The 27,206-nt window shown below is 45.9% G+C and overlaps 2 protein-coding genes across 5 annotated transcripts in view; both read left to right on the top strand.

The window, feature by feature from the left end:
• On the top strand, nt 1–26,622 carry LOC101046510 (butyrophilin subfamily 2 member A1). Of its 3 annotated transcripts, none has more exons than XR_012517468.1 (12): nt 2–212; nt 668–778; nt 1,476–1,823; nt 4,691–4,972; nt 6,646–6,867; nt 7,413–7,433; nt 7,527–7,553; nt 14,567–14,724; nt 16,473–17,152; nt 18,222–20,217; nt 20,324–20,368; nt 22,686–26,622. XR_012517468.1 is itself a non-coding variant. In XM_039462621.2 (8 exons), exons 2-8 carry the CDS (start codon nt 697–699, stop codon nt 10,033–10,035), a joined length of 1,605 nt encoding a protein of 534 aa, XP_039318555.1. In that variant the 5' UTR covers nt 1–212; nt 668–696; the 3' UTR covers nt 10,036–11,048. The 3 variants fall into 3 exon arrangements, 1 of the variants encoding a protein (XP_039318555.1); XR_012517469.1 differs by having other exon boundaries at nt 14,570–14,724; XM_039462621.2 differs by lacking the exons at nt 14,567–14,724; nt 16,473–17,152; nt 18,222–20,217; nt 20,324–20,368; nt 22,686–26,622 and adding an exon at nt 9,413–11,048 and having other exon boundaries at nt 1–212.
• Nucleotides 22,779–27,206, top strand: part of BTN1A1 (butyrophilin subfamily 1 member A1) — a 22,544-nt gene continuing 18,116 nt past the window's right edge. The window contains exon 1 of one of the 2 annotated variants that reach the window (XM_010337982.3): nt 22,779–22,865. The gene's annotated coding sequence lies outside the window, so the exon portion shown is untranslated. The remainder of the gene's footprint in view (nt 22,866–27,206) is intronic. The other variant, XM_074398558.1, reaches the window with a different exon arrangement.

Here is a 27,206-nt window from a genome sequence, read left to right on the forward strand (position 1 = left end):
GAAACTATTTAGGGAACTCGGGAGGGACCAGCGGACCCGCAGCTGCAGACATGGCGACTTAGGGGAAAGAGAGGAGAGTTTCTCTCTCTTTGGAGATGGTTTGTGTCTAGTAGTGCCCGTGCCCCTGGGCAGGTTGGAGAGAAGAAGGACGGCTGGAGAATCGTCATTTGAGGACCAGAGGAGAAAAGAAGACGCCACGTTAATTCGACAAGGTGCGGAGGGGAGGGGAGGCGCCGCAGCTCCGGGGCGGGGCGGTGGGGGGAGCGGCCTCCGCTGTGGACGCGAGCGCGGGGCCTGGGAGAGGGAGGCCACGGCGGGGAGGCGCGGGCTGGCCTGGCTTTACCTCCCGTGGCCCGGCCTGGGTGCGGGGAGCGGGAAGGGAAGGGAGGAGGGTGCGGAAGATTCCAGCGACCACTGAAGAAAGCGGACGCTGGCCGGAGAAGTGAGTGGAGGAGGGCGGGAAGCGGCCCGCTCCATCTTGGCCCTGATTGCTTATTCCGTGGAATGTTTAGGGAACCCTCTCTCGGGAGGTACCTGAGCCTTCACATGCAGGGGACTCGCTGACGTTGGGGGCTGATGAGACCTACTTGAGTGACAGGAGAGGTTGGGTCCGACCAGCACCGAGGGGCCAAGACTCCTAGGCTGATTCTCCTCCCTGTAACCCTAGGCCTCGGGTCCCTGCCTGCCCCGGTGCTCATGGAACCTGCTGCTGCCCTGCCCTTCTCCCTGCCAGCCTCCCTCCTGCTCCTCCTCCTCAGCCTGCGTGCACTGGTCTCAGGTAGGAATGTGTGCCGCGTGCTGCTGTCACCTGTGGGAAAGGAGCGTCAACACTGCAGTCTGCAAAGGGAAAGGACTGTGGGATCGTTGACTCAGCCTTTCATTCTGAGCATGCCCACTGAATTTACCAGCCCTGTCCGAAAGAAATACAGCCAGGCACAAAGGTCAAGTGCGTGTACAGTAGCACATTTTCAAAAAAATTACATTTTACTTTTTAAGAAGTAAAAAACATGAAATAAATTTGTATACTATATCTGTTTCGTCCCAAATAATCAAATATGAATATGTAAATGCTTAATACACCATTTTACCAACGAGATAGTCAACATGTTGAAACTTTAGATCTTCATAATCCTGTGTGTGTTTTACACTCACAGCTCCTTTCAGCTGGAACCAGCTAGTGGATAGGTGCCCTATTGATAGCTCAAGTTTACACTATAGTCAGGCACATCGCTAGATTGGGGAATGGAGGAAAATGTCCTCAGGGGCACAGGGTGGACAGAGGGTGCTCAGGGCGGGCTCCCCAGTGTTTCCTTGGTGAAGCAGAAGCACTTTTCATAGTTACTGCTCCCAGGGGTGTTGTTGACTAGCCACAGCTATGGAGAGAACATATTTGTCCCTGGACTATCTTCTTCCTTTCCTGCCTTAGAGATGTAGTGACTGCCGTCCTTGTGTGATTCTACCCTTTTGCTGAACAGCCCAGTTGACTGTGGTGGGGCCCACTGACCCCATCTTGGCCATGGTGGGAGAAAACACGATGTTACGCTGCCATCTGTCCCCTGAGAAAAATGCTGAGGACATGGAGGTGCGGTGGTTCCGGTCTCACTTCTCCCCGGCAGTGTTCGTGTATAAGGGTGGGAGACACAGAACAGAGGAGCAGATGGAGGAGTACCGAGGAAGAACCACCTTTGTGAGCAAGGACATCAGCAGGGGCAGCGTGGCCCTGGTCATACACAACGTCACAGCCCAGGAGAACGGCACCTACCGCTGTTACTTCCAAGAAGGCAGGTCCTCCGATGAAGCCATCCTGCGCCTCATGGTGGCAGGTGCGTCACTTCCTTTTGCTTTGTTACTCTAGCACAGTGTGACTCTTGGGGAGAGTTTCTTCCTTAATTTCAGGCCCATAACAGATTAGCAGATTTTTGCCTGGAATCCCCTTTCCACAGGGAGATTCCACAGGGACCCTCTCTCTGTGGAAAGGAAATTCCAGGGAAAAATCCTTCTGCACAAGGGCTGCACGGGTGGATTTGCCCTTTTTTTTTTTTTTTTTTTTTTTTGAGACAGAGTTTCGCTCTTGTTAACCCAGGCTGGAGTGCAATGGCACGATCTCGGCTCACCGCAACCTCCGCCTCCTGGGTTCAGGCAATTCTCCTGCCTCAGCCTCCTGAGTAGCTGGGATTACAGGCACGCACCACCATGCCCAGCTAATTTTTTGTATTTTTAGTAGAGACGGGGTTTCACCATGTTGACCAGGCTGGTCTCGATCTCTTGACCTTGTGATCCACCCGCCTCGGCCTCCCAAAGTGCTGGGATTACAGGCTTGAGCCACCGCGCCCGGCCCGGATTTGCCCTTTTAAGCCGTGGGCTTCTCTTCTTGAGAAGCACACATAGAATTCCGCTGAGGCCATGAGCAGGGGAAAATGGTGAATCTCGGAAGAGAAGTTTAAGCCTGCCTTAGCGTTGAACCATGCCCTTTTTTTGAGACGGAGTCTTGTTCTGTTTCACCCCAGCTGGCACCATCTTGTCTCACTGCAACCTTCCAGGTTTCACTTCTGAGAGTTAGAGGAGACACTCGATAATTGTTCCAAGACAACTGGAATAAATGATTGCCCAGAGAACTACGACATATCAAATCTTATTTCTTGATAAATACTAATCTTGACTTCTTTCTCAAAATGCTGATTGCAGAGAGAGAGAGTTATTTGTAAACAGATGGTTTTATTAAAGCAAGACTAACTACAGAAGCAAAATTATATATAATTCCTGCTAACTCCATAGCCAAAGACTAAGAATTTTGCTGGGAGGTAATAGGGAAGGCTTCAACATAAAAATGCATTTAAAATGTAATTTCTAGCAGTTTGTTAAAGTGACGTTAAGTGATTACATCAGTCTTGGGGTTAGTGTATTATGCTTTAAAAGGTATATTTGGGCCAGGAACAGTGGCTCACCTGTAATACAAGCACTTTGGGAGATAGAGGCAGGTGGATTACTTGAGACCAACCTGGCCAACATGGTGCAACCCCATCTCTGCTGAAAATATAAAAACATTAGCCAGGTTTAGTGGAGTGTGCCTGTAATCCCAGCTTCTTGGGAGGCTGAGGCACAAGAATTGCTTGAACTTAGAAGGTAGAGGTTGTAGGGAGCTGAGATCTCACCACTTCACTCCAGCCTGGGTGACAGAGCAAGACTCTGTCTCAAAAATAAAAATAAAAAAATAAAGTAAGCCTTGGGCAACATGGCAAAACCCAGTCTCTGTAGAAAAATACAAAAAAAAAACAAAAACAAAAATAGCTGGGCATGGTGGTGCATGCCTGTAGTTCCAGCTACCTGGGAGGCTGAGGTGGGAGGAACACCTGAGCCTCAGAAGTCAAGGAAGCAGTGAGCCATGATCATGCCTCTGGATGCCAGCCCAGGTGATACAGTGAGACTGTGTAAAAAAAAAATTTTTTTTTAATTAAATTGAACCAAAGCACTAGACTTGTTACTGGTTTAATTTCCTGTCTTTGGTAAAATTCGTTGGGAGACTTTACAAAGGAATTACTCAGAAGTTGTTTGGATGATCACACACGGCTGAAAGGTATCCCAGGACCATGCATTTGTAGCTCTTTCTTACCTGGTATTCACTTTTATTGAAAATTCATTTAAAGACGGATTGTAGTTATTGTAGTTAGGGTGAGTCTAGATTCTTAGGATTTTTGGTGATGATCTCTGATACTGAAAATGTGGTATGGTGATTATCTTAATCCCTGGATCATCCAGATCTTTCTAATAAATTGATGTTCTCAAAGTACCGTAAGAAAATTGCCCTGCCTGGGCAACATAGTGAGGCTTTGTCTCTACAGAAAAATAAAATGGTAGTAGCCAAGCATGGTGGAACATGCCTGTAATCCTAGCTCGTTGGGAGGCTGAAGTGGGAGGATCTCTTGAACCCAGGAGTACAGGGCACAGTGATGATTTTGCCACTGTACTCCAGCCTGGACAAGAGTTAAACCCTGTCTCTAAAAAAGCAAAAGGAAAACTAAAGAGGCATTGCCTTACAGATGGAGCCTCTGGGACGTAAACAGTGTGAGTTAGGATTAGAGGTGGCTTTGTGGAGCAGCATGTTGAAGCTCCTAAAAACCATCACCTCCTACGCGTGGTAGAGAGCAGTGGTTATGTGAAGTTCTGAACTAGACAGAAGGGTCATTGTCTTTGGTCAAAAGGTTTCTTAGGATTCTGCCCGCCTGGCAGATTTTTGTCCTTCTTGTTGTTATTCTAGAGCTTCTGGAAGCTGAGGTCTACTGAGAAGTCATCTCAGGAGCAGAAAGTGAAATCCACAACCTGTCTGTTTCAAGTTGAACTCGACATACCCGCCTTGAAGTGAGAAAGTTAGTCTGGCAGGATAAATTGAGCAAGCATTTATAGCAAACAGATGCTTGGTGCTTTGATGGGGCCTGTAGGTGGACCACAAAGAAAAGGGTGCAGTGTGATCCTTTCCTCTTAGAGAGCTCACAGTTCATGTGGCCCGCTGGTCTCCTGGTGTTCTCCCACATCAGGGTTCTTTGTTCCTTACCCGCACCCTTTTTTCCCTCCTTCCTCTTTCTTGCTTCCTACCTCTGTCTTTTTTTCCTTTGCTTTCTCCCTTCACAGAAGAGAGGCAGTAGGTACTGACACCCCACTGCCTCTTGGCTGAGCCGGAGTATCTCTTCCCCAGGACTGGGCTCTGAGCCCCTGGTTGAAATGAGGGGCCACGAGGATGGGGGCGTCCTGCTGGAGTGCATATCCAGAGGGTGGTACCCGAAGCCCCTCACGGTGTGGAGGGACCCCTCTGGTGAGGTCATGCCTGCCCTGAAGGAGGACTCCACCCCTGACGCAGACGGCCTCTTCATGGTCACCACAGCTGTGATCATCAGAGACAGGTCCGTGAGGAACATGTCCTGCTCTGTCAACAACACCCTGCTTGGCCAGAAGAAAGAAAGTGTCATTTTTATTCCAGGTGAGTTCTCTGACCTTTGAGCCTAATCGAGTACATGGGGGATCCTCAGCACACAGATGGAGCCCAGAGCGGGTGTGGGGCAGCAGTGTGGGTGGCATGGTCTTGGACCTCAGCTGACCTGAGGCCTCTCCCCTTGCCACAGAGGGAGAATCAAAGAGTCCCAACACACAGGAGTAGGAGCCTCTTCTCTGAGGGTCAACCTGGTCTTTTTTTTTTTCTATTAAGGTCCTCATGCTGCAGCAAATTTTTTTTTTTTAGGACAGGGTCTTGCTCTGCCACCCAGGGTGACATGCAGTGGTGCCGTCTTGACTCACTGCAGCCTCTGCCTCCCGGGTTCAAGTGATTCTCATACTTCAGCCTCCTAAGTAGTTAGAACTACAGGCACATGCCACCCACCCAGCTAATTTTTGTATTTTTAGTAGAACGGGATCTCCCCTTATTGGCCAGGCTGGTCTTGAACTCCTGACCTCAAGTGATCCACCCACCTCAGCCTCCCAAAGTGCTGGGATTACAGGCATTGAGCCACTCTGCCTGGCCAGCAATTTTTAAACACTGAAAACAACCATAACACAGGGAGAGTGGTGTGGATAGGTGACTCTATACTTAGTGTTCCTGTATGCTGCAGCCATCCTTACCTACCCAAGTAATTTTCCGAAGGACAGAGCTGGGGAAATTCCTTATTGACACACACTCATAATTCATTCAGCAAATGCTCAAGAAACATATCGTATGTTCAAGACACTGTTCTAGAAACTGAGAGTAAATTATTGAATAAATTATATGAAGATGTCTTCCCTCATGAACAAATTATATGAAGATGTCCTTCCCCAGCCTGAGCAAAAAAGTGATTAAATAATTAATTAACTATGTATTCTATCAGATGGTGATGAACATCTATAGGAAACATTGAGCAAGGAGGGAATAAAGAGGCAGGGGCCTGAGACATTGCAGTTATGAACAGAAGGGTCAGGGAAGGCATCACTGTGAAGATGGGAATGGATTCATCCCATCCAATGGCAAGGAACCGTCAGACGCTTAAGGACTGAGCAGCCCAGCTACAGGAAGAGCAGATGCAAAGGGCCTGTGGAAGGAGCATCTCTGGCAGTTGCCAGGACCCCCAGGACGTGATGCTGGTGTGGCTGAAATGGAGTGAGTGAGTGCAGGAAGTGACAGGAGATGAATTCACAGAGGGAATGAAAACACATTTTATATGGCATCATAAGCCACAAACAGACTTTGACTCTTAGAGTGAGTGAGATGGGAAGCACTGGAAGGTTTTGAGCAAATAATTAACATGGTCTCACTTGGGCTGCTCTGCAGAGGACAGACTGCCGATGGTAAGGGCAGAACAAGGAGGGCACTGCAGTATTCCAGGCGTGAGTGATGGTGGCTTGAGGCGGGGTGGTGGCTGTGCTGACTCAGCACGGCGGGTCAGCTTCACACACCGGGTCCTTCCCGTGCTGACTCCAGATGTTTCTGCTTTGCTGGGCCCTGGCCTGGAAGCCACTGAGGTGTCGGCCAGCAGTGAGCCAGCATCTCTTTCACCGTCTGAGTTTTCTGAGGGAGAAACAAACACAACAGGTAGCTGAGGAGCTCTTGAGATGCGCTCCTAGGGGCATCTCGGCCCAGATGTTGTCTTCAAACTAAGTGGACATTTCTGGCTGCCTTTTCAGAATCCTTCATGCCCAGTGCGTCTCCCTGTGTGGTGGCCCTGCCTGTCATTGTGCTTATTCTGATGATACCCATTGCCGTATGTATCTACTGGATCAACAGACTCCAAACGGAAAAAAAGATGCTGTCAGGGGAAAAGGAGTTTGAACGGGAAATGAGAGAAATTGCTGTAAAGGACCTGGAGAAAGAACGTGTGGAAAAAGAGAAAGAACTTCAAAGGAAAGGTAAAAGAGGCTGGGTATGGTGACTCATGGCTTGTATCCCAGCACTGTGGGAGGCTGAGGCAGGCGGATCACTTGAGCCCCGAAGTTTGAGACCAACCTGAACAGTAAAGTAAGACCCTGTTTAATGAAAAATAAATAAATAAATAAAAGAGTATGAGGACAGTTCAGCATTATAGAAAGGACACAACCCTCCCAGGTACCATCGTAGGGAAGAGAGAGGAAATGCACAGCAGCAGCAGCAAGGGCTTGGAACTCACATCCTCAGAATGAGTCTTGAGAGCTTGTGTTCTTTCCTTCTGCCCGCACTGCGTTCATTCACCTGGCTACATGAAGTACTAAATGGTTGAGCAAAAGCAAGTCTAACAAGGCACTGATAGTACCCAGCCACCTGATCGTGTGTCATTTCTGGTTTCTGATAGTGTCCTAGGTATGAGGGAAGGGAGATATTGCTGTTCATAGAAAGGAGGGTTCCTGCTTTTTTAGTTCTTCTGTTGAAGACATCATTTTGCTTCTGTTTGTTTTCCTTTTTTTTTTTTTTTTTTCAGAGCAACTTCAAGAAGAACTGAGTAAGTTTAGCCTTTCCTGAACTACTGGGTGTACAATTTGTGTTCTGCTCAGTGAGCAGCATCTCATGACATTCACCTGTCTGTCCCTTGCAGGATGGAGAAGAGCATTCTTACATGCTGGTGAGTGCCTCTGATGTTCCCTCAGACCTCAGCTGTCTCCCCACTAGCCAGCTAACAGGACTCCTTAGAGGAGAAGAGCAGGGGGCCCAGGGCTGGGCGGGGGCAGCAGGTAACTGGGGTCAGATCTCCAGCAGGGCCCCAGCAGTGATGCATCACGGCTCTTCTGTCAGGGAATCCCAGCAGCTCTCACTCAACCCTATGGTTTACATCTCAGGATCCGTTCTCTTGTGGAATAATTTAATGTGTGATTGCCAGAGGTTTTCCATATATAATAGCCTTCCTAAGAGTTACGTTTCAGTAGTTGTTGCTCTTCGATCCTGGATCAATTTGAAAAAAGACAATTCTTTTGTCTTAGCACTTTATATCCTGGGGATGGTGTAGACTGTGCAAAGTTGAAAACCCATGTCGGGAAGAGGCCTCGAGGGTTCTTATGACACAGTAAGCCTGACACAAGGGTGTACCAATTGGTGGCCAGAAATGCCTTTCTGCTTCTAAGAGAGCACTGACGCTCTGTGTCTAGCCTGCCAGGGGAGGAGGAGCCACAGGTGAGTGGGAGAGCGCGGAAGCCAGTTGCCCGCTCCCAGTGCGCACTTCCCGTCTTGTGATTCAGCCCCTCCAGCCGTAAGTACCACAGAGTCCCAGCTTTACCAGATACCATGGCACAGGGACCTTTCCTCTTTAGGTGAATTTCAAAATTGCCACTGTCGACTTGGGACAAAATAGCAAATTGTCACAAGCAGACATACTAACTTGGGGAATGGAGGAAATCATTTTAACACCGTAGAAAGGTAGACTGGGTAAGTAAGAATAAATGCAGATGGGAGAGGCCTGCAGAATTCCTGGAGTCTGGAGCATTTCTTGCACCAACAGAAGTGATTCCTGTAGACTGCAGAGCCATGTTGTCGAAGCAAAACTGGATGGAAGTAGTTTCTCCCGACCTTTGCCGACAGACCGCAGGCAGCAGGTTTTCTTTTGGGGACATGTATTCTCCCTCTTTATTTTTTGAAGGGTGCCCTTGTCAGTCATTTAAGTCAGTTGTGGTCTGGTAAAAGGAACACATAGTACCAATGAAGTACCGTTGAGGTCACTGTGAAGGGAAAGACTCACCTTAGTTGATGGATTGAGGAGAGGAGGAGTGGGACATAAAGCTTCTGTGCTGGTTTGAGCCAAGCTGGAAAGTTTCTAATTAAAGAAAGTCCCAAGGATCATATGTCTACATTTTGTTTTGTTTTGTTTTTCTTTTTGGAGACAGTTGCTCTCTGTCATCCAGGCTGGAGTGCAGTGGTACGATCTGGGGCTCACTGCAACCTCTGACTCCCAGGTTTAAATAGTCGTCGTGCCTCCACCTCCTGAGTAGCTAAGATTACAGGCATGCAGCACCATGCCCGGCTAATTTTTGTATTTGCGTAGAGAAGGGGTTTCACCATGTTGTCCAGGCTGGTCTCGAACTCCTGACCTCAAGTGATTCACCCACCTCAACCTCCAAAGTTCTGAGATCACAAGCATGCGCCACCACACCTGGCCAGAAATCATATGTCTTCAATAGAAAAGGGAACACATCTTCGAATGCTGAGAGAAAGTAAGAATGATTAATTTTGCCTCATTTGCCAAACATTCTGGATTTCTTAGAGCTCCAATTCTTCTCAACCTGAGGACGTTGCTTCTGTCTCTGAAGAGATAGAAGTATAGCTTCAGTGAATCTCAGTGTGTGAGCTGCCTGGAATCTGGGGCCATTCATGGAAGTGGCCAGTACATAGGGATTCCCCCTGCAGATATCTGAGACCTGTCTGGGGATCAGGAACCACACAATCCCCAGGGTTCCTGAGACCCCAGGCCTAAACCTGAGACTTCCTCTGCAGCCGATGTGGTCCTGGACCCAGACACCGCTCATCCCGAGCTCTTCCTGTCAGAGGACCGGAGAAGTGTGAGGCGTGGCCCATACAGGCAGAGTGTGCCAGACAACCCAGAGAGATTCGACAGTCAGCCCTGTGTCCTGGGCCGGGAGAGCTTTGCCTCCGGGAAACATTACTGGGAGGTGGAGGTGGAAAACGTACTTGAGTGGACTGTAGGGGTGTGTAGAGACAGTGTTGAGAGGAAAGGGGAGTTCCCGCTGCTTCCTCAGAATGGCTTCTGGACCTTGGAGATGTTTGGCAACCAGTACCGGGCCCTGTCGTCCCCTGAGAGGATTCTCCCTTTGAAGGAGTCCCTTTGCCGGGTGGGCGTCTTCCTGGACTATGAAGCTGGAGACGTCTCCTTCTACAACATGAGGGACAGATCACACATCTACACATGCCCCCGTTCAATCTTTTCTGTGCCTATGAGGCCCTTCTTCAGGTTAGGATCTGATGACAGCCCCATCTCCATCTGCCCCGCACTCACAGGAGCCGATGGGGTCACGGTGCCTGAAGAGGGCCTGACACTTCACAGGGCAGTGACCCACCACAACCCACAGGATCAATTCCCTGGTCTCACAGCCATGTAGACAAGCCCTGGCCATCTCAGCAGCCACTGCACAACACCCCTGGTGGAAGACACGCCCTCCCCGCTCTGGTCACATAAGAGGACGTCTTCCAGCTGCCTGTTTCACACCCCGTCCAGACCTCAGCCCCTGTTCACCTCCTGACTAGGCTGTGGCTTTAGCAGTTCATTTGCTTGTTACTGTGGGATGGGATCCAGGCGTAGGGAACTAGTTGTTACATAGCTCCCAGCCAGGAAGAAAGTGTGAGAAGCTGATTGGCAGCGAACCTGCTGTTTAGCATCAGGGTGACGACATTGAGCCCAGTATGCCAGTTGGCACCAGATGCCATGGACTTGGAATGAAGCCAACAGTGTTCGCCAGGATGTGAGAGAAGAGAGGAATCCACACGACCACCGGAGGGGAGAGGGAACCAGATATGCAGGTCAGAGACAAAGGAAGTGGAACCAGAGAGCTGGGAGGGACCAAGGTTGTGAGGGTGGCTGAGTCCCACCGTAACAGCTGAGGGGTCCCAGGAGACGATGGCTCATCTCCACCCAGCCCCAGGATCTCCAGAGCACACACCCACAGGCCTGGACATGGGATGAAGATGAATGAAGAACATGGACATGTGGGTGTGGTTGGGTCAGGTGCCCCTGCAGTAAACAAAGAGTCAGTACTCTGTCCTCGAGTGTGGTTGAGATTTGAGGTCCTGGTGGAGCGGGGCAGTACTGGACCAGATCTACCTGAGCGTTCCAGTTCAGTGGGGGCTCCAGTGACTTCAAACTTTCTGGTCTCATGATGTCTTTAAACACTTAGAAATGATGGAGGATTCCAAATAGCTTTTGTTTATTTTGGTAAATATTTGTTGGTATATATGGCATTTGAGATCGAAACTAAGAAATGTTTTAATGTATTTATTAATTTATATCAAAATAGCATGAATAAGCCAATTACAGGTTAATATAAGTAGAATGTTTATGAAAATATGAGTATGGCATCCAGAGCAAAATAAATTCTATTCAGAAGTGTGGCATTGATTAACTTTTTCCAAATCTAATATCTTGCTTAAAAGAACATGACTGGATTATCATATCTGCCTTTATGTTTGATCTGTTGGGATATCATAGAGTATATAAGCTCAAGAAAACTTTATCCTAGTGACAGACTGAGGTTAAAAACAACAAACTGTGTTTTATTATTAACGTGAAAACAAGATTATTAACTTTGCACACTCCTTAAAAATAGATCAGTTCGGGCAAACTAAGTGAGACCTTGTCTCTCCAAAAAAAAAAAAAAAAAATTAGGTGTAGTGGTGCACACCTGTAGTCCCTGCTACTCAGGAGACTGGATTGGAGGATTGCTTGAACCAGGAGTTGGAGTTTGCAGTGAGCTATGATCCTGCCATTGTACTCCAGCCTAGACAACAGAGTGAGTCCCTGTCAAAAAAACAAAACAAAAACCAGGCACAGTAATCTCAGCAGTTTGGGAGGCCAAGGCAGGTGGATCACCTGAGGTTAGTTGTTCAAGACCAGCCTGGTCAATAGGGCAAAACCCATCTATACTAAAAATCCAAAAATTAGCAGTGGCAGGAACCTATCCTCCTGGCCACTCAGGAGGCTGAGACAGGAGAATCACTGAAACCCAGCGGGGCGTTGGGGGTGGAGGTTGCAGTGAACTGAGATCATGCCACTTCACTCCAGCCCGGGTGAAAGAGCAAAACTCCATCTCAAACAAAGGCAAAACAAAACTGTATGTCAGAGACCCTGTCCTCCCACCGATCCCAGGAATCCTCAAACCATACTGGAGAGTTAGGATAGGGGATTCAGGAAGTAAATGAATGTGATGGTTAATTTTAGGTATCAACTTGACTGGGTTAAGGAATACTAGACAGCTGATGGAGCATTATTTCTGAATGTGTCTCTGTGGCTATCTGCAGAGGAGACTTGGCCTCCCAAAGTGCTGAGATTACAGGCATGAGTCACTGTGCCTGCCCCCCACCTCTTTTTTTTTTTTTTTTGACAGGATCTCACTCTGTTGCCTAGGCTGGAGTGCAATGGCAGGATCATAGCTCACTGCCAACTCCAACTCTTGGTTCAACTCCTGAGTCAGTGGACTGAGGAAGAGTTCTGCCCTCAGTATCTTTGGGTACCTAATCAGCTGTGGGCCCAACAGAGCAAAAAGCGAGGAAGGGTGAATTCCCTCCCTCTCTCTGGAACACTCTTCTCTTGCTCTTCAATATCACAACTCCAGGCTTTGTGGCCTTTGGTCTTTGAGATGTTTACCAGTGGCCATGAGGTTCTCAGGCCTTTGGTGTTTGGACCGAGTTATGCCATCAGCTTGGTTCTGAGGCTCTCCCACTTTGACTGAACCACACTGCCAGAATCTGAGAGTCTCCAGCTTGCAGTTGGCCTGTCGTGGGATTTCTCAGGCTACATAATTGCATGAGCCAATTCCCATAATAAATGCCCCCGATTGGTTCTGTCTCTCTGGGGAACCCCGACTAATACAATCAGGCATCTAAAATGCTGGCTTAATGGATTTTAGACAGCTCAGTAATGCAGTTGTAAAATGAGATTGAACAAAAAGCTGTATATTTTTTATTTTATTATTTATTTGAGACATTTTCACTCTTGTGGCCTAGGCTGGAGTGCGGTGGCCCCATCTTGGCTCACCGCAGCCTCCACCTCCTGGGTTCAAGCGATTCTCCAGCCTCAGCTTCCCAAGTAGCTGGAATTACAGGAATGCACCACCATTTTTTAGCAAGACAAGATTTCGCCATATTGGTCAGGCTGGTCCTGAACTCCCGACCTCAGGTGTTCCACCTGCCTCAGCCTCCCAAAGTGCTGGGATTATATGTGTGAGCCACTGCACTCAGCACAAAAAGCTTTTTTAATAATCTGAAATTATATTACTGAAGTTACAAGTGACACATTATGGGAAGAATCAGGATCATATATTTAAATATCTGATTTGTTAAGGCAGAAAACAAAGTTGTTTATATGTGTGTTTTAGTCTGTCCAGACAGCTATGATAAATAAACCAAGACTGAGTCATAAATAAACTAAAATTTCTTTTCTTGCACTCTGTGGACTGGGAAACCTAAGATCAAGGCACCAGCAGTTTGGTGACTGGTAAGAGTGTGCATCCTTGTTCACAGCCTTTTACATGTGTCTTCACATGGCAAAGGAGAAAAGTAGCTCTCTGGTTGTAGTCCTAGAAACTGGAAATATGGGCTGGGCATGATGGATCATGCCTGTAATCCCACCACTTTGGGAGGCTGAGGCAGGTGGATCACTTAAGGTCAAGAGTTTGAGACCAGCCTGGCCAACATGGTGAAACCACATCTCTACTAAAAACACAAAAATTAGCTGGGCGTGGTGGTGTACGCTTGTAGTCCCAGCTACTTAGGAGGCTGAGGCAGGCAGGAGAATCACTTAACCCAGGAGGCAGAGGTTGCAGTGAGTGGAGATTGCACCACTGCATTCCAGCCTGAGTAGCAAAGCAAAACTTACATCTCAAGAAAGAGAGAGAGGGAGGGAGGGAAGGAAGAAAGGAAAGAAAAAAGTAACTGGAAAGATGAAGTTGTCAATTTCTAAGATGGGGAAACTGAGACACAAGAAGCAAGATGGGGGTGGCGCAATACCAAAGGTTCAGCTGTGGATACATTAAGGTTGAGGAGCCTATTAGAGATACACATGGATGCAAAGTAGTCCATTGAATAACTAAGAGTCTAGGTGAGACCTCAAGGCTGGAGATTGAAATTCTGTACTCAGGTTTCCTGTATGTTTGAAGTTGAATTCTATACTCAGCTTTCCTATAAATTGTAGTGGGTAGAGGGAAGAATTGCATTTTATTAGTAACAGAGTCCTGAATCCCACTGGCTTTGACAAAATGAGAACTTTTTATGTCAATAAATAGGGATAGTGGCCATCAAGGGCTGATCTGAGAGCTTGAAATGTCATCCAAGTCCACGTAGTTATGCCTTTATTTTCTTCTGTCTCAGCATGTGGCTTGAATCTTTAATGGTGCCTCATGGTCACAAAAGGGTTGCTGCACCTCCAGCTCTAAAGTCCATATTCTAGACAAGAGGAAGGAGAAAGTCGGGGGAGTGTAAGGGTTTCCGAGCTGTTTTTGCCTCCCCTTAAATAATCTCTCTGATCAATAAAACTTCCACCCTCAAGCAATTGGCTCAAACTTAGTCCCTTGGCTTCCCCTGTCTACAAATGAGATGGACACTTTGCGATAAGAAAATGGGGTTTTCTTAGGAAGACAAAAGAAAGAAAAGAAAAAAAAGAAAATGGGGTTTTATTACTGAGAAAAGTGGATCTGGATATTTCATAAGCAGCCATCCAGCTCTACCACAGAGCCTAAATTCAAACTGTTGTAATACCACTTTCTATCAGCCAAGGTTTTGGCTAAGTCCTAGGAATTTTAATTACTTTGAGGATCTGTTTTATGACACAAACAAAGGATAGGCCTTTATATTTTATTTGTGACCCAAATAAAGTTGCAAGTGCTAGTGATGTGGGATTTTTCTTCTTGATCACTTTGCAAGCAGGGGACCTCCAGCCAGCAACACCCCACCCAGGCCTTACTCGGCTACACTGGCATGTCCCAGCTCACCTGGGTTGTAGCTTGTACTCACGTTCAGCGGCCGTTCCTGAGCTCTTGTACCGCCCTCAAGAAGAATGAGGATACACTGGACATTGAAGGGTGAGAAGAATTTTTTTTTTTTGCATAAAGGAATATAAAATTATTTATTAACCACTGTTCACCAGTATTTACAATAAAGTAAACAATATACAATTGGATAACATTCTGATTACTGCAAAGTTGTTTTTCCTGGCTTTTGTTGAACCAGTAAAGCAGGTAACTGAAAGACTGAGCGTACATGTAAGGAAAGAGTTGGGGCAAAGAAAAAACATGCAGGTCAATAGGTTAGATTACAAAAGGTTGCTCATACATTATGTCAGCAGGTCATAAACCGCCAACATCTCTATCTCATTAGGTTTCTATGAACCAAGTCTTAGATGTTCCATGAATCATGACCTTTTAGTCAATGTAGCAACAGGGATTTCAACAGTTTGTTAAGGAATGGCCTGCTAGCAGATTTTTAAATGTTCATTTAACTTAGTTTTGCTTAGCTAATTAAAACACACCAGCACTTGTCTAGTTTCTTCATATGGATGGGGAAACCTCCTGTAATGGTAGTGGTAAGTTTTCCTTTTAAGAATTTTGCCAACAAAAAACTACATTTATAGATATAGATGCTTTAAAATTATCCAATTTAAATTGTCCTATTAATTATAATCACTTCTGAACAGCTCTCTGCAGAGAGGCGATGTTGGCACCCTTCTCCAAAGGAGGGAAAGTTCCCTCTGTGTGGCTGGGTCTGGGCCTTTTTTATGGACTCAGAGTGGAAAGGGCATACTAATTGGTTTGTGGGTATGCAAAAAAAGGTTAAAATGAAGACACCATTCAAAGGTGGCCACACAGTGTAGTAAACCAATTAGGAAAGGGTGAGTATATGTAAGGTAGTCGAAGGATGGGGACCAATCAGAGGAAAGTGTGCCAAACAGGAAGACAAGTTCTCAGCAAGTTCTCAATCCAGACTGAGGATTTAACTTGTAGCTTAGCTTTCAGGCTTTAAACTGCCTCTGGCGTGGAGGTGGGATTTCACTGGGGACCCCTCGCTGCCTACCTAGGCATCTGACTGCGTCCTGTCTGCTATCACTAGGTCCCAAGGTTTGTAGCAAGGACCCCTGACAAAGACATCCCTACAGTCTACCCAAAGGTTAATCTCAGAACATATTTCGTTGTCAGAGTGAGAAACAAATACATGTGAAAATACAGTGTGGTGCAGACAGGGAGCTAGAGGTGAATAAAGAAGCTCAGCCTGGTGGCTCAAGCCTGTAATCCCAGCACTTTGGGAGACCGAGGCGGGCAGATCACGAGGTCAAGAGATCGAGACCAACCTGGTCAACATGGTGAAACCCCGTCTCTACTAAAAATACAAAACATTAGCTGGGCATGGTGGCATGTGCCTGTAATGCCAGCTACTCAGGAGGTTGAGGCAGGAGAATTGCCTGAACTCAGGAGGCGGAGGTTGCGGTGAGCCGAGATTGCGCCATTGCACTCCAGCCTGGGTAACAAGAGCGAAACTCCATCTCAAAAAAAAAAAAAGCTCAGCCAACCCAAAATAATTCTGTGAAAAACGTAAAATATACGGTTACTGACAGCAGCCCTACCTCTAGATACCAGAAAATTCTACAATTCAGTAATGGATCTGAGACCTGAATTTTGGAGGTACTGAAATAGAGGTAATAGGTCTTTGGATCTGTGGTAAAAGTTGATAATATCATCTATGTAACAATTACATGTCTGCAAACTGCCACAGTTTCATTTTAATTAATACCTATCTTCTCTTCAGTTCTTAAAATCTTTTTTATTTTTCCACTCAGTTCTCCTGATACTTCTGTGATGACGTAAAAGACGGCTGAATGTAAAGAAATGCTGATTATACAGGTAACACACACATTAATGGTTCAAACAGGTAAACACCGAGAGCTGCAAACGCTCTGAGAGGAAGGGCTGAAATTTTTTGTCAACGTGTGCAATTCAATGTAGTTTCAGTTTTCATTCTGATCTTCTCCAGTGGTTTCTGCCCAGCAACTGATGAGAAATAGTACCTCTGAGCCAATCAAAAAACTAATTCCTACAAAGAGGATTCTCTGTTTCTCAGAGTGAGTGTCCAGCATATGCTTTCTTTTCATTTATTCTGGACCAGAGAATCTTAACTAAAGCGGAAATGACTGTGTTAAACTAAATTTGGTATGAGATATGCCTACATTTAGCCTGAGGGATGGCTCCTTATCTGAGCCCTTAAATAATGAACTGCAACCTAACTTAGTGTGTAAACTACCGGAAAGCCTAAGGCACCGGAGTATACTTTCCTTATGAATAGCTGAGTCTCAGCCAGTCCCAGTAGCCAAACCTCAGTAACCCACAGGCAGCCAGCTGATCAGACGGTGTTCAAACAAGGCCAACTCGGAGCTGTAGCCAGTTAAGCTGTTTCTGTACCTCACTTCCCTGGTGGAACAGAGCTTTCCGAACCTCTGATGGCTGCCTGATCATTCTGATGGTTTGCAAACTGTTCTTTGTTCAAATTAAACTCGGCTACATTTAATTTGTCTAAAGTTTTTATTAACAACAGAGAACTAGTGATTTTGGTGGGGAAACTGCTTAGAGCCAGGGCCACAGGGCCTGGAAGAAGAAGGGCTGCAAAGCTGAGGGGAACTGGCACAGAGAAAGGGGTGAAGAGGGGAAGGTAGAAAGCCAAGAGTAAGGACCTGAAGAGGCTGAGATTTGGCTGAACAGGGACAACCTGAATGTTCTTAGGAACTAATTATGGTCAGAAAGGAGCAAAAGACCCTTTTGTTTGTTTTGTTTTCAGACAGAGTCTTGCTGTTACCCAGGCTGGACTGCAGTGGTGCAATCTCGGCCCACTGCAGCATCCACCTCCCCAGCTCAAGCAGTTCTCTTGCCTCAGCCTCTGGAGTAGCTGGGATTACAGGCATATGCCACCACACCTGGCTAATTTTTTGTAATTTTAATAGAGTTGGGGTTTCATCATGTTGGCCAGGCTGGCCCTGAACTCCTGACCTCAAGTGATCCACCCACCTTGGCCTCCCAAAGTGCTGTGATTACAGGCATGAGCCACTGCCCCCAGCCAGAAGAGGAACAGACTCTTAAAATATATCCTCGTGGCTGGGCGTGGTGGCTCAAGCCTGTAATCCCAGCACTTTGGGAGGCCGAGGCGGGTGGATCATGAGGTCGAGAGATGGAGACCATCCTGTTCAAGATGGTGAAACCCCGCCTCTACTAAAAATACAAAAAACTAGCTGGGCGTGGTGGCGCGTGTCTGTAATCCCAGCTACTCAGGAGGCTGAGGCAGGAGAATTACCTGAACCCAGGAGGCAGAGGTTGCAGTGAGCCGAGATCGTGTCATTGCACTCCAGCCTGGGTAACGAGCGAAACTCTGTCTCAAAAAAAAAAAAAAAAAAAAAAAAAAAAAAAATATATATATATATATATATATATATATATATATATATATATATATATTCCTCGTATTCCAAAAGGTTCTAAAAAGAGATGTCCCTCAAAGATTCAAATGTATATTGTAAATTTTTCAACTCCATATTTTCTAGATGCCCCCAACATCTCCATAACAGCCTGTCAACACCCTGCCCAGGTGAGCTGTCTTAACTTACCTTGTGTTGGCCTAACCAACTCATTCTTAGTTGAAGAAGCCGGACAAACTCTGTCTTAGCATCTTCACTTATAGTTATTTTTTCCCCATTAAGTATGTAACTGTAGTGTGTGGCTGGGGCAGGTTGACACCAGGCACATCCAGGAATGCATTTGCTGATAAGATACCGAGTCAAGGGGTAGCAGCAGACCCTGGGAACGCAGATGATGTTAAGTACCCAGAGCCCCCATATCTATAAGTGTAGGTCTTTTGTGACAGCGTAAGTCCCTGCACCTGTACTGTTTACTTCTTATGTACTAGTTTATCTTTTATCTTCTTGCTTGCTCTGCTTCTGTGAAAAATTGCATCAGCTAGGTTTCCCCTGCACCTCCCTTTTCAAACTAGGGTATAAAAAAACCACCTAATTCTTTCTTCAGGGCCGAGAGAATTTTGGGCATTAGCCGTCTCTCGGTCGCTGGAAATAAAGGACTCATAATGCAATCTCAGAGTGTGGCGCATTCCTGTACTCACTCGGGTGTAACAGAGCAAGTGCACCAGTGCAATAGGTCCGTGCCTACTTGCCCTTGCCTGTAACTTCCTGACCTCCTCCCATCTTTTGATCTTTCTTCCTCTAGTTCACTTCCTTTGTCACTACCTCTGCCACCCACACTCCGGCTTCCCCAGATCTCTGCTCACCCTCATTCTCCTCCAGCTGCCCAAAGTAGAAAGTTCTCTAGGGAAATCCATGAGAATGTTCCCATTGGTTCAAGGAATTCTTATGTAGAGGAGGAGAAATAATGGGATTTCTCGCACGTGAACTCAGGGACCGAGTTCAGATAGAACTGCAAGCTGTACTTGAGAAACAAAGAAAAAGATTCCTTCCCCCTTTGTTTTATACTATGTCCAGCACCAAAAGCTTTTCTTCTCTCTGCCTCCCCACTCCACGCAAACTGTGCAACTCCACCCTCATTTCCCCATGGAGGTGGATGCTGTGGTGCACTGCCCTGATCATTCCGTGTGGGACTGAGACACACTGTCAACCAGCTGCAGAGAGTGTTGGTGGTTCCAGGCCCTCAGCTGACTCCGTATCAGCCAGTTGTTAAAGGGCCAAAGAGAGCCCTGTTGCTCCAAGAGGCCAAGATTATTCCACCTCTCAGCAGTGGACCACATCCAATGACTGGTCAGTGTGGGTGTAAAAGTGCCTGCACCCCTTGCACAAGGTGCACAACTCTGAAGGGCCGCCCCAGCTCCAGAGCTCATTGTGAGACTGCATTATATTTCAACTTCTCCTGTCTATCCTCCTTCTTTAACATCTCCAAGGTATTGATGCTGAGGGACTCCCCAGTAAATGTCCTATAGTCTATTTCTCTAGAACCACCTAAGATAGTGATTCTTAAAAGTGTGGTCTGACCCCTAAGGTTGTGGGACTTTTTTTTTTTTCTTTGAGATAGAGTCAGCTGTCTCTATCTCATATTGGTCAGGCTGGTCTCAAACTCTGGACCTCAGGTGATCTACCCGCCTCGGCCTCCCAAAGTGCTGTGATTACGGGTGTGAGCCACCGCACCTGGCCAAGACAATTTTTGTAATAATACTAAAACGTTATTTGCGGCTGGGTTTGCTGGCTCATGCCTGTAATCCTAGCACTTTGGGAGACCGAGGTGGGCAGATCACTTGAAGCCAGAAGTTCGAGACAAGCCTGGGCAACATGGTGAAACCCCCATCTCTACAAAAAATACATCAAATTAGCTGGGCATGGTGGTGAGTGCCTGTAGTCTCAACTACTCAGGAGGCTGATGTGGGAGGATCACCTGAGCCACGGAAGCTGAGGATGCGGTGAGCCGTGATCACGCCTCTGCCCTCCAGCCTGGGTGACAGAGTGAGACCCTGTTTCAAAAAAAAAACGAGGTGGAATGATCACTTGAGCCCTGGAATTCAAGACCAGCTTAGGCAACATAGTAAGACCCTATCTCTATTTAAAAAAACAAAATTAATTACTTTTGTAAAAAGTTATTTGCCTCATTTACTCACATACTCTCACATGTGTGCATTGGACTTTTCCAGATGTTAAAGACATGATGACATCATCCATCTGACACCTATTGGAAGGTATGTCACAGTGTGTATTAATTGTGTTTAAAATGTGTTGTAAGGGCCAGAGACAGTGGTTCATGCCTGTAATCCCAGCACTTAGGAAGGCCAAGGCAGGTGAACCACTTGAGCCCAGGAATCTGAGACCTGGCGTATGTGATAAAACCTCATCTCTGTGAAAAATACAAAAATTAGCCTGGCATGGTGGTGCGTGCCTGTAATCCCAGCTACTGGGAGGCTAAGGCAGGAGAATCACTTGAATTCAGGAGGTGGAGGTTGCAGTGAGCCGAGATTGTGCCACTACACTCCAGCCTGGGCAACAGATTGATACTCTGTCTCCAAAAAAAAGGGAAAAAATTTTGTTTTATTTATTTATTTACTTATTTGAGACTTACTCAGTCACCCAGTCTGGAGTACAGTGTTGCCATCTTGGCTCACTGCCACCTTCACCTCCCAGGCTCAAGTGATTCTCCTGCCTCAGCCTCCTGAGTAGCTGCAATTACAGGTGCACGCCACCACACCCAGCTAATTTTTCTATTTTTTGTAGAGACAGGGTCTCACTATATTGCCCAGGATCGTCTCAAACTCCTGAGCCCAAGCGATCCAATCAACTCGGCCTCCTAAAGTGCTGGAATTACAGACATGCACCACCACACCCAGCCCAGTTTTAATTTTTAAATGCTAAATGTTGATAGATATAAGCCACATAAATAAAAACTCTGGGTTCTCAATTATTTTCAAGAGTATAAGGAGGTAAAGAGACCAAAACATCTGAGAATTGCTGCTCTAAGATAACCAAATCTATCCTGGGAGGAAAAGGCTAAGGTTTTAAAGCATTAGTTATTTTCAAATTATACTTTTAGGCATGAAACACACTGTGCGTGCACACGCACACACACACACACACACACACACACACGCGTAGGGAAATCAGAATCATAGAGTCAGGACCTCTGAAAATCCCTTCCTCCATGAAAGCAATAAACACTGGCAAAAACTTCCAGAATCAACTTTGTAAGAACTCTGTAAATTAACCAAAGGCTTGCAGCAATCAGAGTGAATTTTATTCAAGAAAAATGGCTGAACTCAATAAGAACAGTGTTTTATAGGCATTTTTTTTTTTTTTTTTTGAGACAGAGTTTCGCTCTTGTTACCCAGGCTGGAGTGCAGTGGCGTGATCTCCGCTCACCACAACCTCCGCCTCCTGGGTTCAGGCAATTCTCCTGCCTCGGCCTCCTGAGTAGCTGGGATTACAGGCACGTGCCACCATGCCCAGCTAATTTTTTGTAGTTTTAGTAGAGACGGGGTTTCACCATGTTGGCCAGGATGGTCTTGATCTCTTGACCTCGTGATCCACCCGCCTCGGCCTCCCAAAGTGCTGGGATTACAGGCTTGAGCCACCACGCCCGGCTTTATAGGCATTTTAACATGTTCTATTATACCACCATCACCCTACCACAGCCCTGCAGTAGACTAGACAGCAGCCCATGATCACAGTGTAAAACAGCTCCTACAGTCACTGGAGGGAATAGAAAAGGGTTAGAGCTCCTTCAAAACCCTATTCCCAGAGAATTGTCATTACTAGACCTGCCTGGTGGTTCCTTGTGTAAGGGAGGGGAAAATCTGCTTCTCTCTACCTGTCAAGGTTATTTGGCTAGGCTGCAAATTAAATCTATCTAAAACAGATTAACAGGAGAAAAACCATTTTAATTACATGTGTATGCACAAGAGTCCCTCAAATCTCAAAATACGAGACTCAAAGAAGGGCTGGATGATTGAAGCTTATACAGCAACCTGAGCTACAGAAAGGAGGGGACAGGGCTTCTGCAAAATGATGGAGACAAATTATGGGAAGGTGAGAGAAGGAAATGTATGGTGAGTCAAGGTTGTCTTGTTAGAAATAAAAGTCCCTCAAGCGGCCAGGCGCAGTGGCTCACACCTGTAATTCCAGCACTTTGGGAGGATCCTGTCTCCATAAATTAATAAATAACCAATACCTGAAGGAAAGTAACATCTCAATAGTGCCTGTCTAGAAAGCAAGGAGGGGCTCCTGAAAGAAGCTGACTGATTCCTGATGTGACTCTTGAGAAAGCAGACAAAGGGAAGACAGAAGAAATCACCAAAGGCCAGACCCCTTCCCACTTTATGGCACATTTCCCTCCTTCCTACTCACCTCCCCTTATTCTCACTCCTGATTCTCCTCATTTTCCATATTGTATTTATTAGTTTGGAAGGATTTAAACGTCAACTCCAATGGTTCGATTTTTTTGTTTCTTTATTTTGCAAACCCTTTCTCATAATACCTTGTGCTTATCTCCCTCCTTCTGTCTTTCAGAAAGAGTCCAAACTTTCTGACCAGGTTGTGCTTGGAGCCACTGTTTTTTGCTGCAGGAGGGAAGGATGAATTGGAGCACAGATGCACAGACACAGAAGGCCCTGAGTGATCTCCGACCCCCACACCACTGTGTAATTACGGAGAAAATACTTCCTCAGAGTTTCTCATTGACTTTTCCAGGTATTTGGTTTTAGCTCCCTTACTCTAAGATTGATTCTCTGCTCAGTGGCTGTAGCAGGCCTCAGACTTCCCAATTGGACAATATTTTTTCTTTCAGAAATAAAATGGGGGGAAGACAGAGAAAGGATGAATTTACTTCCTGGTCCATTTCACCACGTCCGGCAATTTGTCAGGAGTGTTCCAGCCTGGTGGGGATTTAAACCTTGTACATGTGCTTGGATTTAGACTCTTATGATGATTTCCAATCAAAAGCCATCTAAATATATAAACCTAGAATCTAGAAAATGATTCTAGGTTTTTCAAAATTGAAAGGGACAATAAAACTTACAAAAGCCTGGCTCAAGCCTGTAATCCCAGCACTTTGGGAGGCCGAGGCGGGTGGATCACGAGGTCAAGAGATCGAGACCATCCTGGTCAACATGGTGAAACCCCGTCTCTACTAAAAATACAAAAAAATTAGCTGGGCATGGTGGCACATGCCTGTAATCCCAGCTACTCAGGAGGCTGAGGCAGGAGAATTGCCTGAACCCAGGAGGCAGAGGTTGCGGTGAGCCGAGTTCACGCCATTGCACTCCAGCCTGGGTAACAAGAGCGAAACTCCGTCTCAAAACAAAACAAAACAAAACAAAACAAAACAAAAACTTACAAAAGCCAAATATAGCTGAGAGCAGTAGCTCACGCCTGTAATCCCAGCACTTTAGGAGGCAGAGGCAGGAGAATCACCTGAGTTCAGGAGTTTGAGACCAGCCTGGTCAACTTGGTGAAACCCTGTCTCTACTAAAAATACAAAAATTAGCCAGATGTGGTGGTGCACCCCTGTAATCCCAAGCTACTTGGGAGGCTGAGGAAGGAGAATCACTTGAGCCCGAGAAATGGAGGTTGCAGTGAGCAGAAATTGAGCCACTGCACTCCAGCCTGGGTGACAGAGCGAGACTGCATCTCAAAAACAAACAAACAAACAAAAACCTGAAAGAGAATGAGGGCTCTGATTGAGAAAGAAAAAAAGCAGGCCTGACAGACATCAGCTGAGAGCAGGCCAGGCACTCCCAGCTAGGCTGTGTGTTTCCTTCTGAAAAGAAGACACTTCATAGAGCACTAAATATCAAACAAGGCTATTCTGTCACTGTGACTGAGTGGGGTAAAAACAAGACCACATTCACTTGAAGGAAGGAGAATGATATATTTAAATTGCTTATGGTTTTTGTCATCACTGATCAAGCCCTGTAAAGGAGTCATTTTAATTATCAGGTGCATTAAATTTAGTGTTAGTATTAGTTAAAAACAAAAAAAAAAAAAAAAAAAAACAAGACCACATCATAATCATGCCAGAGCACAGACAAAAACAAGAGCAGCCTGCAAATCACAAAATGACCACACATCCCCCTCTCCTGGCTAAACAGAGTAACTGCTTCTTTACCAATTACAACTTAAGCCCTCTCTGTTCTCCCACTGCCTAATGAAAAGTATTGGAATAGGGCGGGGCATTGCTCATGTAATCTCAGCACTTTGGGAGGCAGAGGCAGGAGGATGGCTTGAGCCCAGGAGTTCGAGACCAGCATAGTGAGACCCTGTCTTTACCAAAAATTGAAAAATTAGCTGGGTTTGATGGTATACACCTGTAATCCCAGTTACTGGGGAGGTTGAGGAGGGAGGATCGCTTGAGCATGGGAGGCAGATGTTGCAGTGACCTAAGATGGTGCCACTGTACACCAGCCTGGGTGACAAAGTGAGTCCTTGCCTCAAAAACAAAAACACACACACAAAATTGTCTCCTTCACAACATTCATCCAGAGCAATCCATTGCTTTCTTGAACATCTCCAAAATCACCTACCACAGGCTTAAATCCTACAACAGATTCCTCCCATATTTTCTCATCTGTGATATGCTGCACCTTCCAATTCCCCGTGGTGTGTGGAATCTGCCCATAGTGTGTGGAATCCAGACTGCTGTAATGAGTATCACTAAACCTACTTGGCTGGGCTCCAGGTGGCTCTGGCCAATGAGCTTCAGCACGGCCACAGGTCATACCCCACCATAATCCTCCCAGTGCCACTCCACCCTCCCCAAACTTGGCCCCAAGGCTTTTCGTTCCCAGATACAGCAAAATTTCCTAGCATCTAAAGCCAAAAGGAACTTCCCACAGATTTCTGAGAACAAAAACTGAAACAAAAAGCGTGTTCATGATTTGCCGATAATGTTTCAGTCATCTTGGATTCACAGAAGGGGACAGTAGTTTCATTGTATGTTTCATGCACACATTCTGTCTTCCTTCCCACGTCTTTCACTAAAATGATAATTTTTTTTCGTTTTCTAAATAAACTCATAAAAGAACTTGAAAAAATCTGAGCTTTCTCCCCCTATTGTTCCACAAACAACAAACCTTTTATAAACCCCTCCATTACTGCCGCATGGAAAGGAGCACAGTTATATGCAGGTCAGAGCTCTTTACTCCTCCAGGGTTCTGAGCTCCCTCCTCCCAAGGGTTCAGGGGCTCAAGATATATGAAAATGAAAAATGTTTGAGACCCTGTCTCTACCAAAAAAAGGAAAGTAGGGTGAAGTCAGGACAATAATGAATTCATAGGCTGCTCCTAAGATTTCTGTGTCTTGCATTTTCACATTTATCATGGTCTGTCCTCCTGAAGGAGAATGTATACCTGCTTTGGAAAGATCTACCCTACCAGGTAACAGGAAGAAAAACTAAGATGAACAGATACGGAAGGTAGCTCAGAGGCTGCAAGGGGATAAATTCTGGGCAAAGCTCAAACACTGGTCCACACAGCCTTGATCCCTTCCCTGAACTCTTTCTGTCTTGCTCAATCCAACCCTTATTTATTGGCTCCCTTGAGTTCCCTGTCTACCCTCTTGTTCTAGGAATTCTCCATTTCAAAAGTACTTCCAAGAATATAATTCAGGGATGTCCACAGTCCACCAGGTCTCGGCCTTTGCTTTCCCAGGGCAAAGCCCTGCTAACTCCTCTTCCACACACAAGTCCACCACCTTCGTCTCCACACCAGCTGCACTTCACTTCCCCTCCACCTTCACATATGCAAACTGTTGTGCATAAATTATACACATTATAATTATAAAATTATACAAACTCCGTATGTATAATTTTAACAAGGGCTTGGTAAATAGGGGAATTATGTCACTATAATAATGTTGAAGTGCCACTGGGTCATATCTGATTATTACTACCATATCAATAGTGTGAGCCCCCAAGAAAGAGTAGCTGACCACAGAGCTCCTAGCAAGCCACAGAAGAATACAGTATTGTGCATGATGCCCATTCACACCAGTCCTTTGTCTTGGCTCAGTATGGCCACATGCAAAACTAGGCCAAGACCCTGAGCCAGAACCATCCCTCAGAGGCATCTCCATAATTCATGCAAAGCTGGCAGCTGCCTCTTCACAGAAAGCTCCTGAATAAGGAGCAAGATAAAGAGCGATAGCTGGCTGTAGACTGTAGATCTTGCTCTGTGGACCTGTGGACCAGAGCAACTAGCAGTGAGAATCCTGGTCCTCTTCCAGACCTACTAAATCAAAATCTCTTTTTAAGTAAGACCCAAGTGCTGCTCTGGGAAGAATGAAGAGAGGGGACTGATAAATTACCTGATACGTTTTGCTGTGGAAACTGTGCTTACAAGCAATTAGAGGAGTAGGAAAAACCTGTGAGGGGAATAAAGCAAACTAAACAAAGGAACAAAAATGAATCATTTCACCCCATCCCTACTAAAAAAAAAAAAAAGGGGTTGTACATGAAAATTAATGTAATCATATGTGAAACTTGGGTCCATAGAATTATAATTACGTAACCACAGTATTGGAAACATGGAACAAAAGTTGTGATGTATTACTACTGATGCTATAAGAGAGCTAAGTCATAACTGATCATACTAGGTTACAGAAAAGTACTATGTAGAAATGGATATATAGAGAAATAGCACCATAAATATGTTATTGTCTCAATAAATATGTAGATAAGTGCCAGATAGAACAACTGAGCATTTAAAGAGGCTGTTTCTGGGAATTCAAGAGTAGTAGGTTGGAAGTGAGAAGTGAGACTGATATTTCTGGGTTTTTGGTTGTTGGTTTTTCTTTTTCTTTTTTTTTTTTTCTATTTGTAGTAGAGATGGGGTTTCATCATGTTAGCCAGGGTGGTCTCGATCTCCTGACCTCATGATCCACCTGTCTTGGCCTCCCAAAGTGCTGGGATTACAGGCATGAGCCACCATGCCCAGCAGGACTGACATTCTTAAAAGGTCTTTGTCCGATTTGATTTAAAAAAAAAAAACTCTTTATATGTATTACTTTGACAGAATGTGGTATTGTATTGAGAAA

This window comes from Saimiri boliviensis, chromosome 4 (assembly GCF_048565385.1).
Source record: "Saimiri boliviensis isolate mSaiBol1 chromosome 4, mSaiBol1.pri, whole genome shotgun sequence".
Classification (NCBI taxonomy): domain Eukaryota; kingdom Metazoa; phylum Chordata; class Mammalia; order Primates; family Cebidae; genus Saimiri; species Saimiri boliviensis.

Bases quoted from the DNA above. Each gene is read 5' to 3' on its own strand.
- LOC101046510 (XM_039462621.2), top strand. From the start codon at position 697: ATGGAACCTGCTGCTGCCCTGCCCTTCTCCCTGCCAGCCTCCCTCCTG. The intron at 779-1,475 runs GTAGGAATGTGT...TTTGCTGAACAG, and splicing joins CCTGCGTGCACTGGTCTCAG to CCCAGTTGACTGTGGTGGGG. The intron at 7,434-7,526 runs GTAAGTTTAGCC...TGTCCCTTGCAG, and splicing joins GCAACTTCAAGAAGAACTGA to GATGGAGAAGAGCATTCTTA.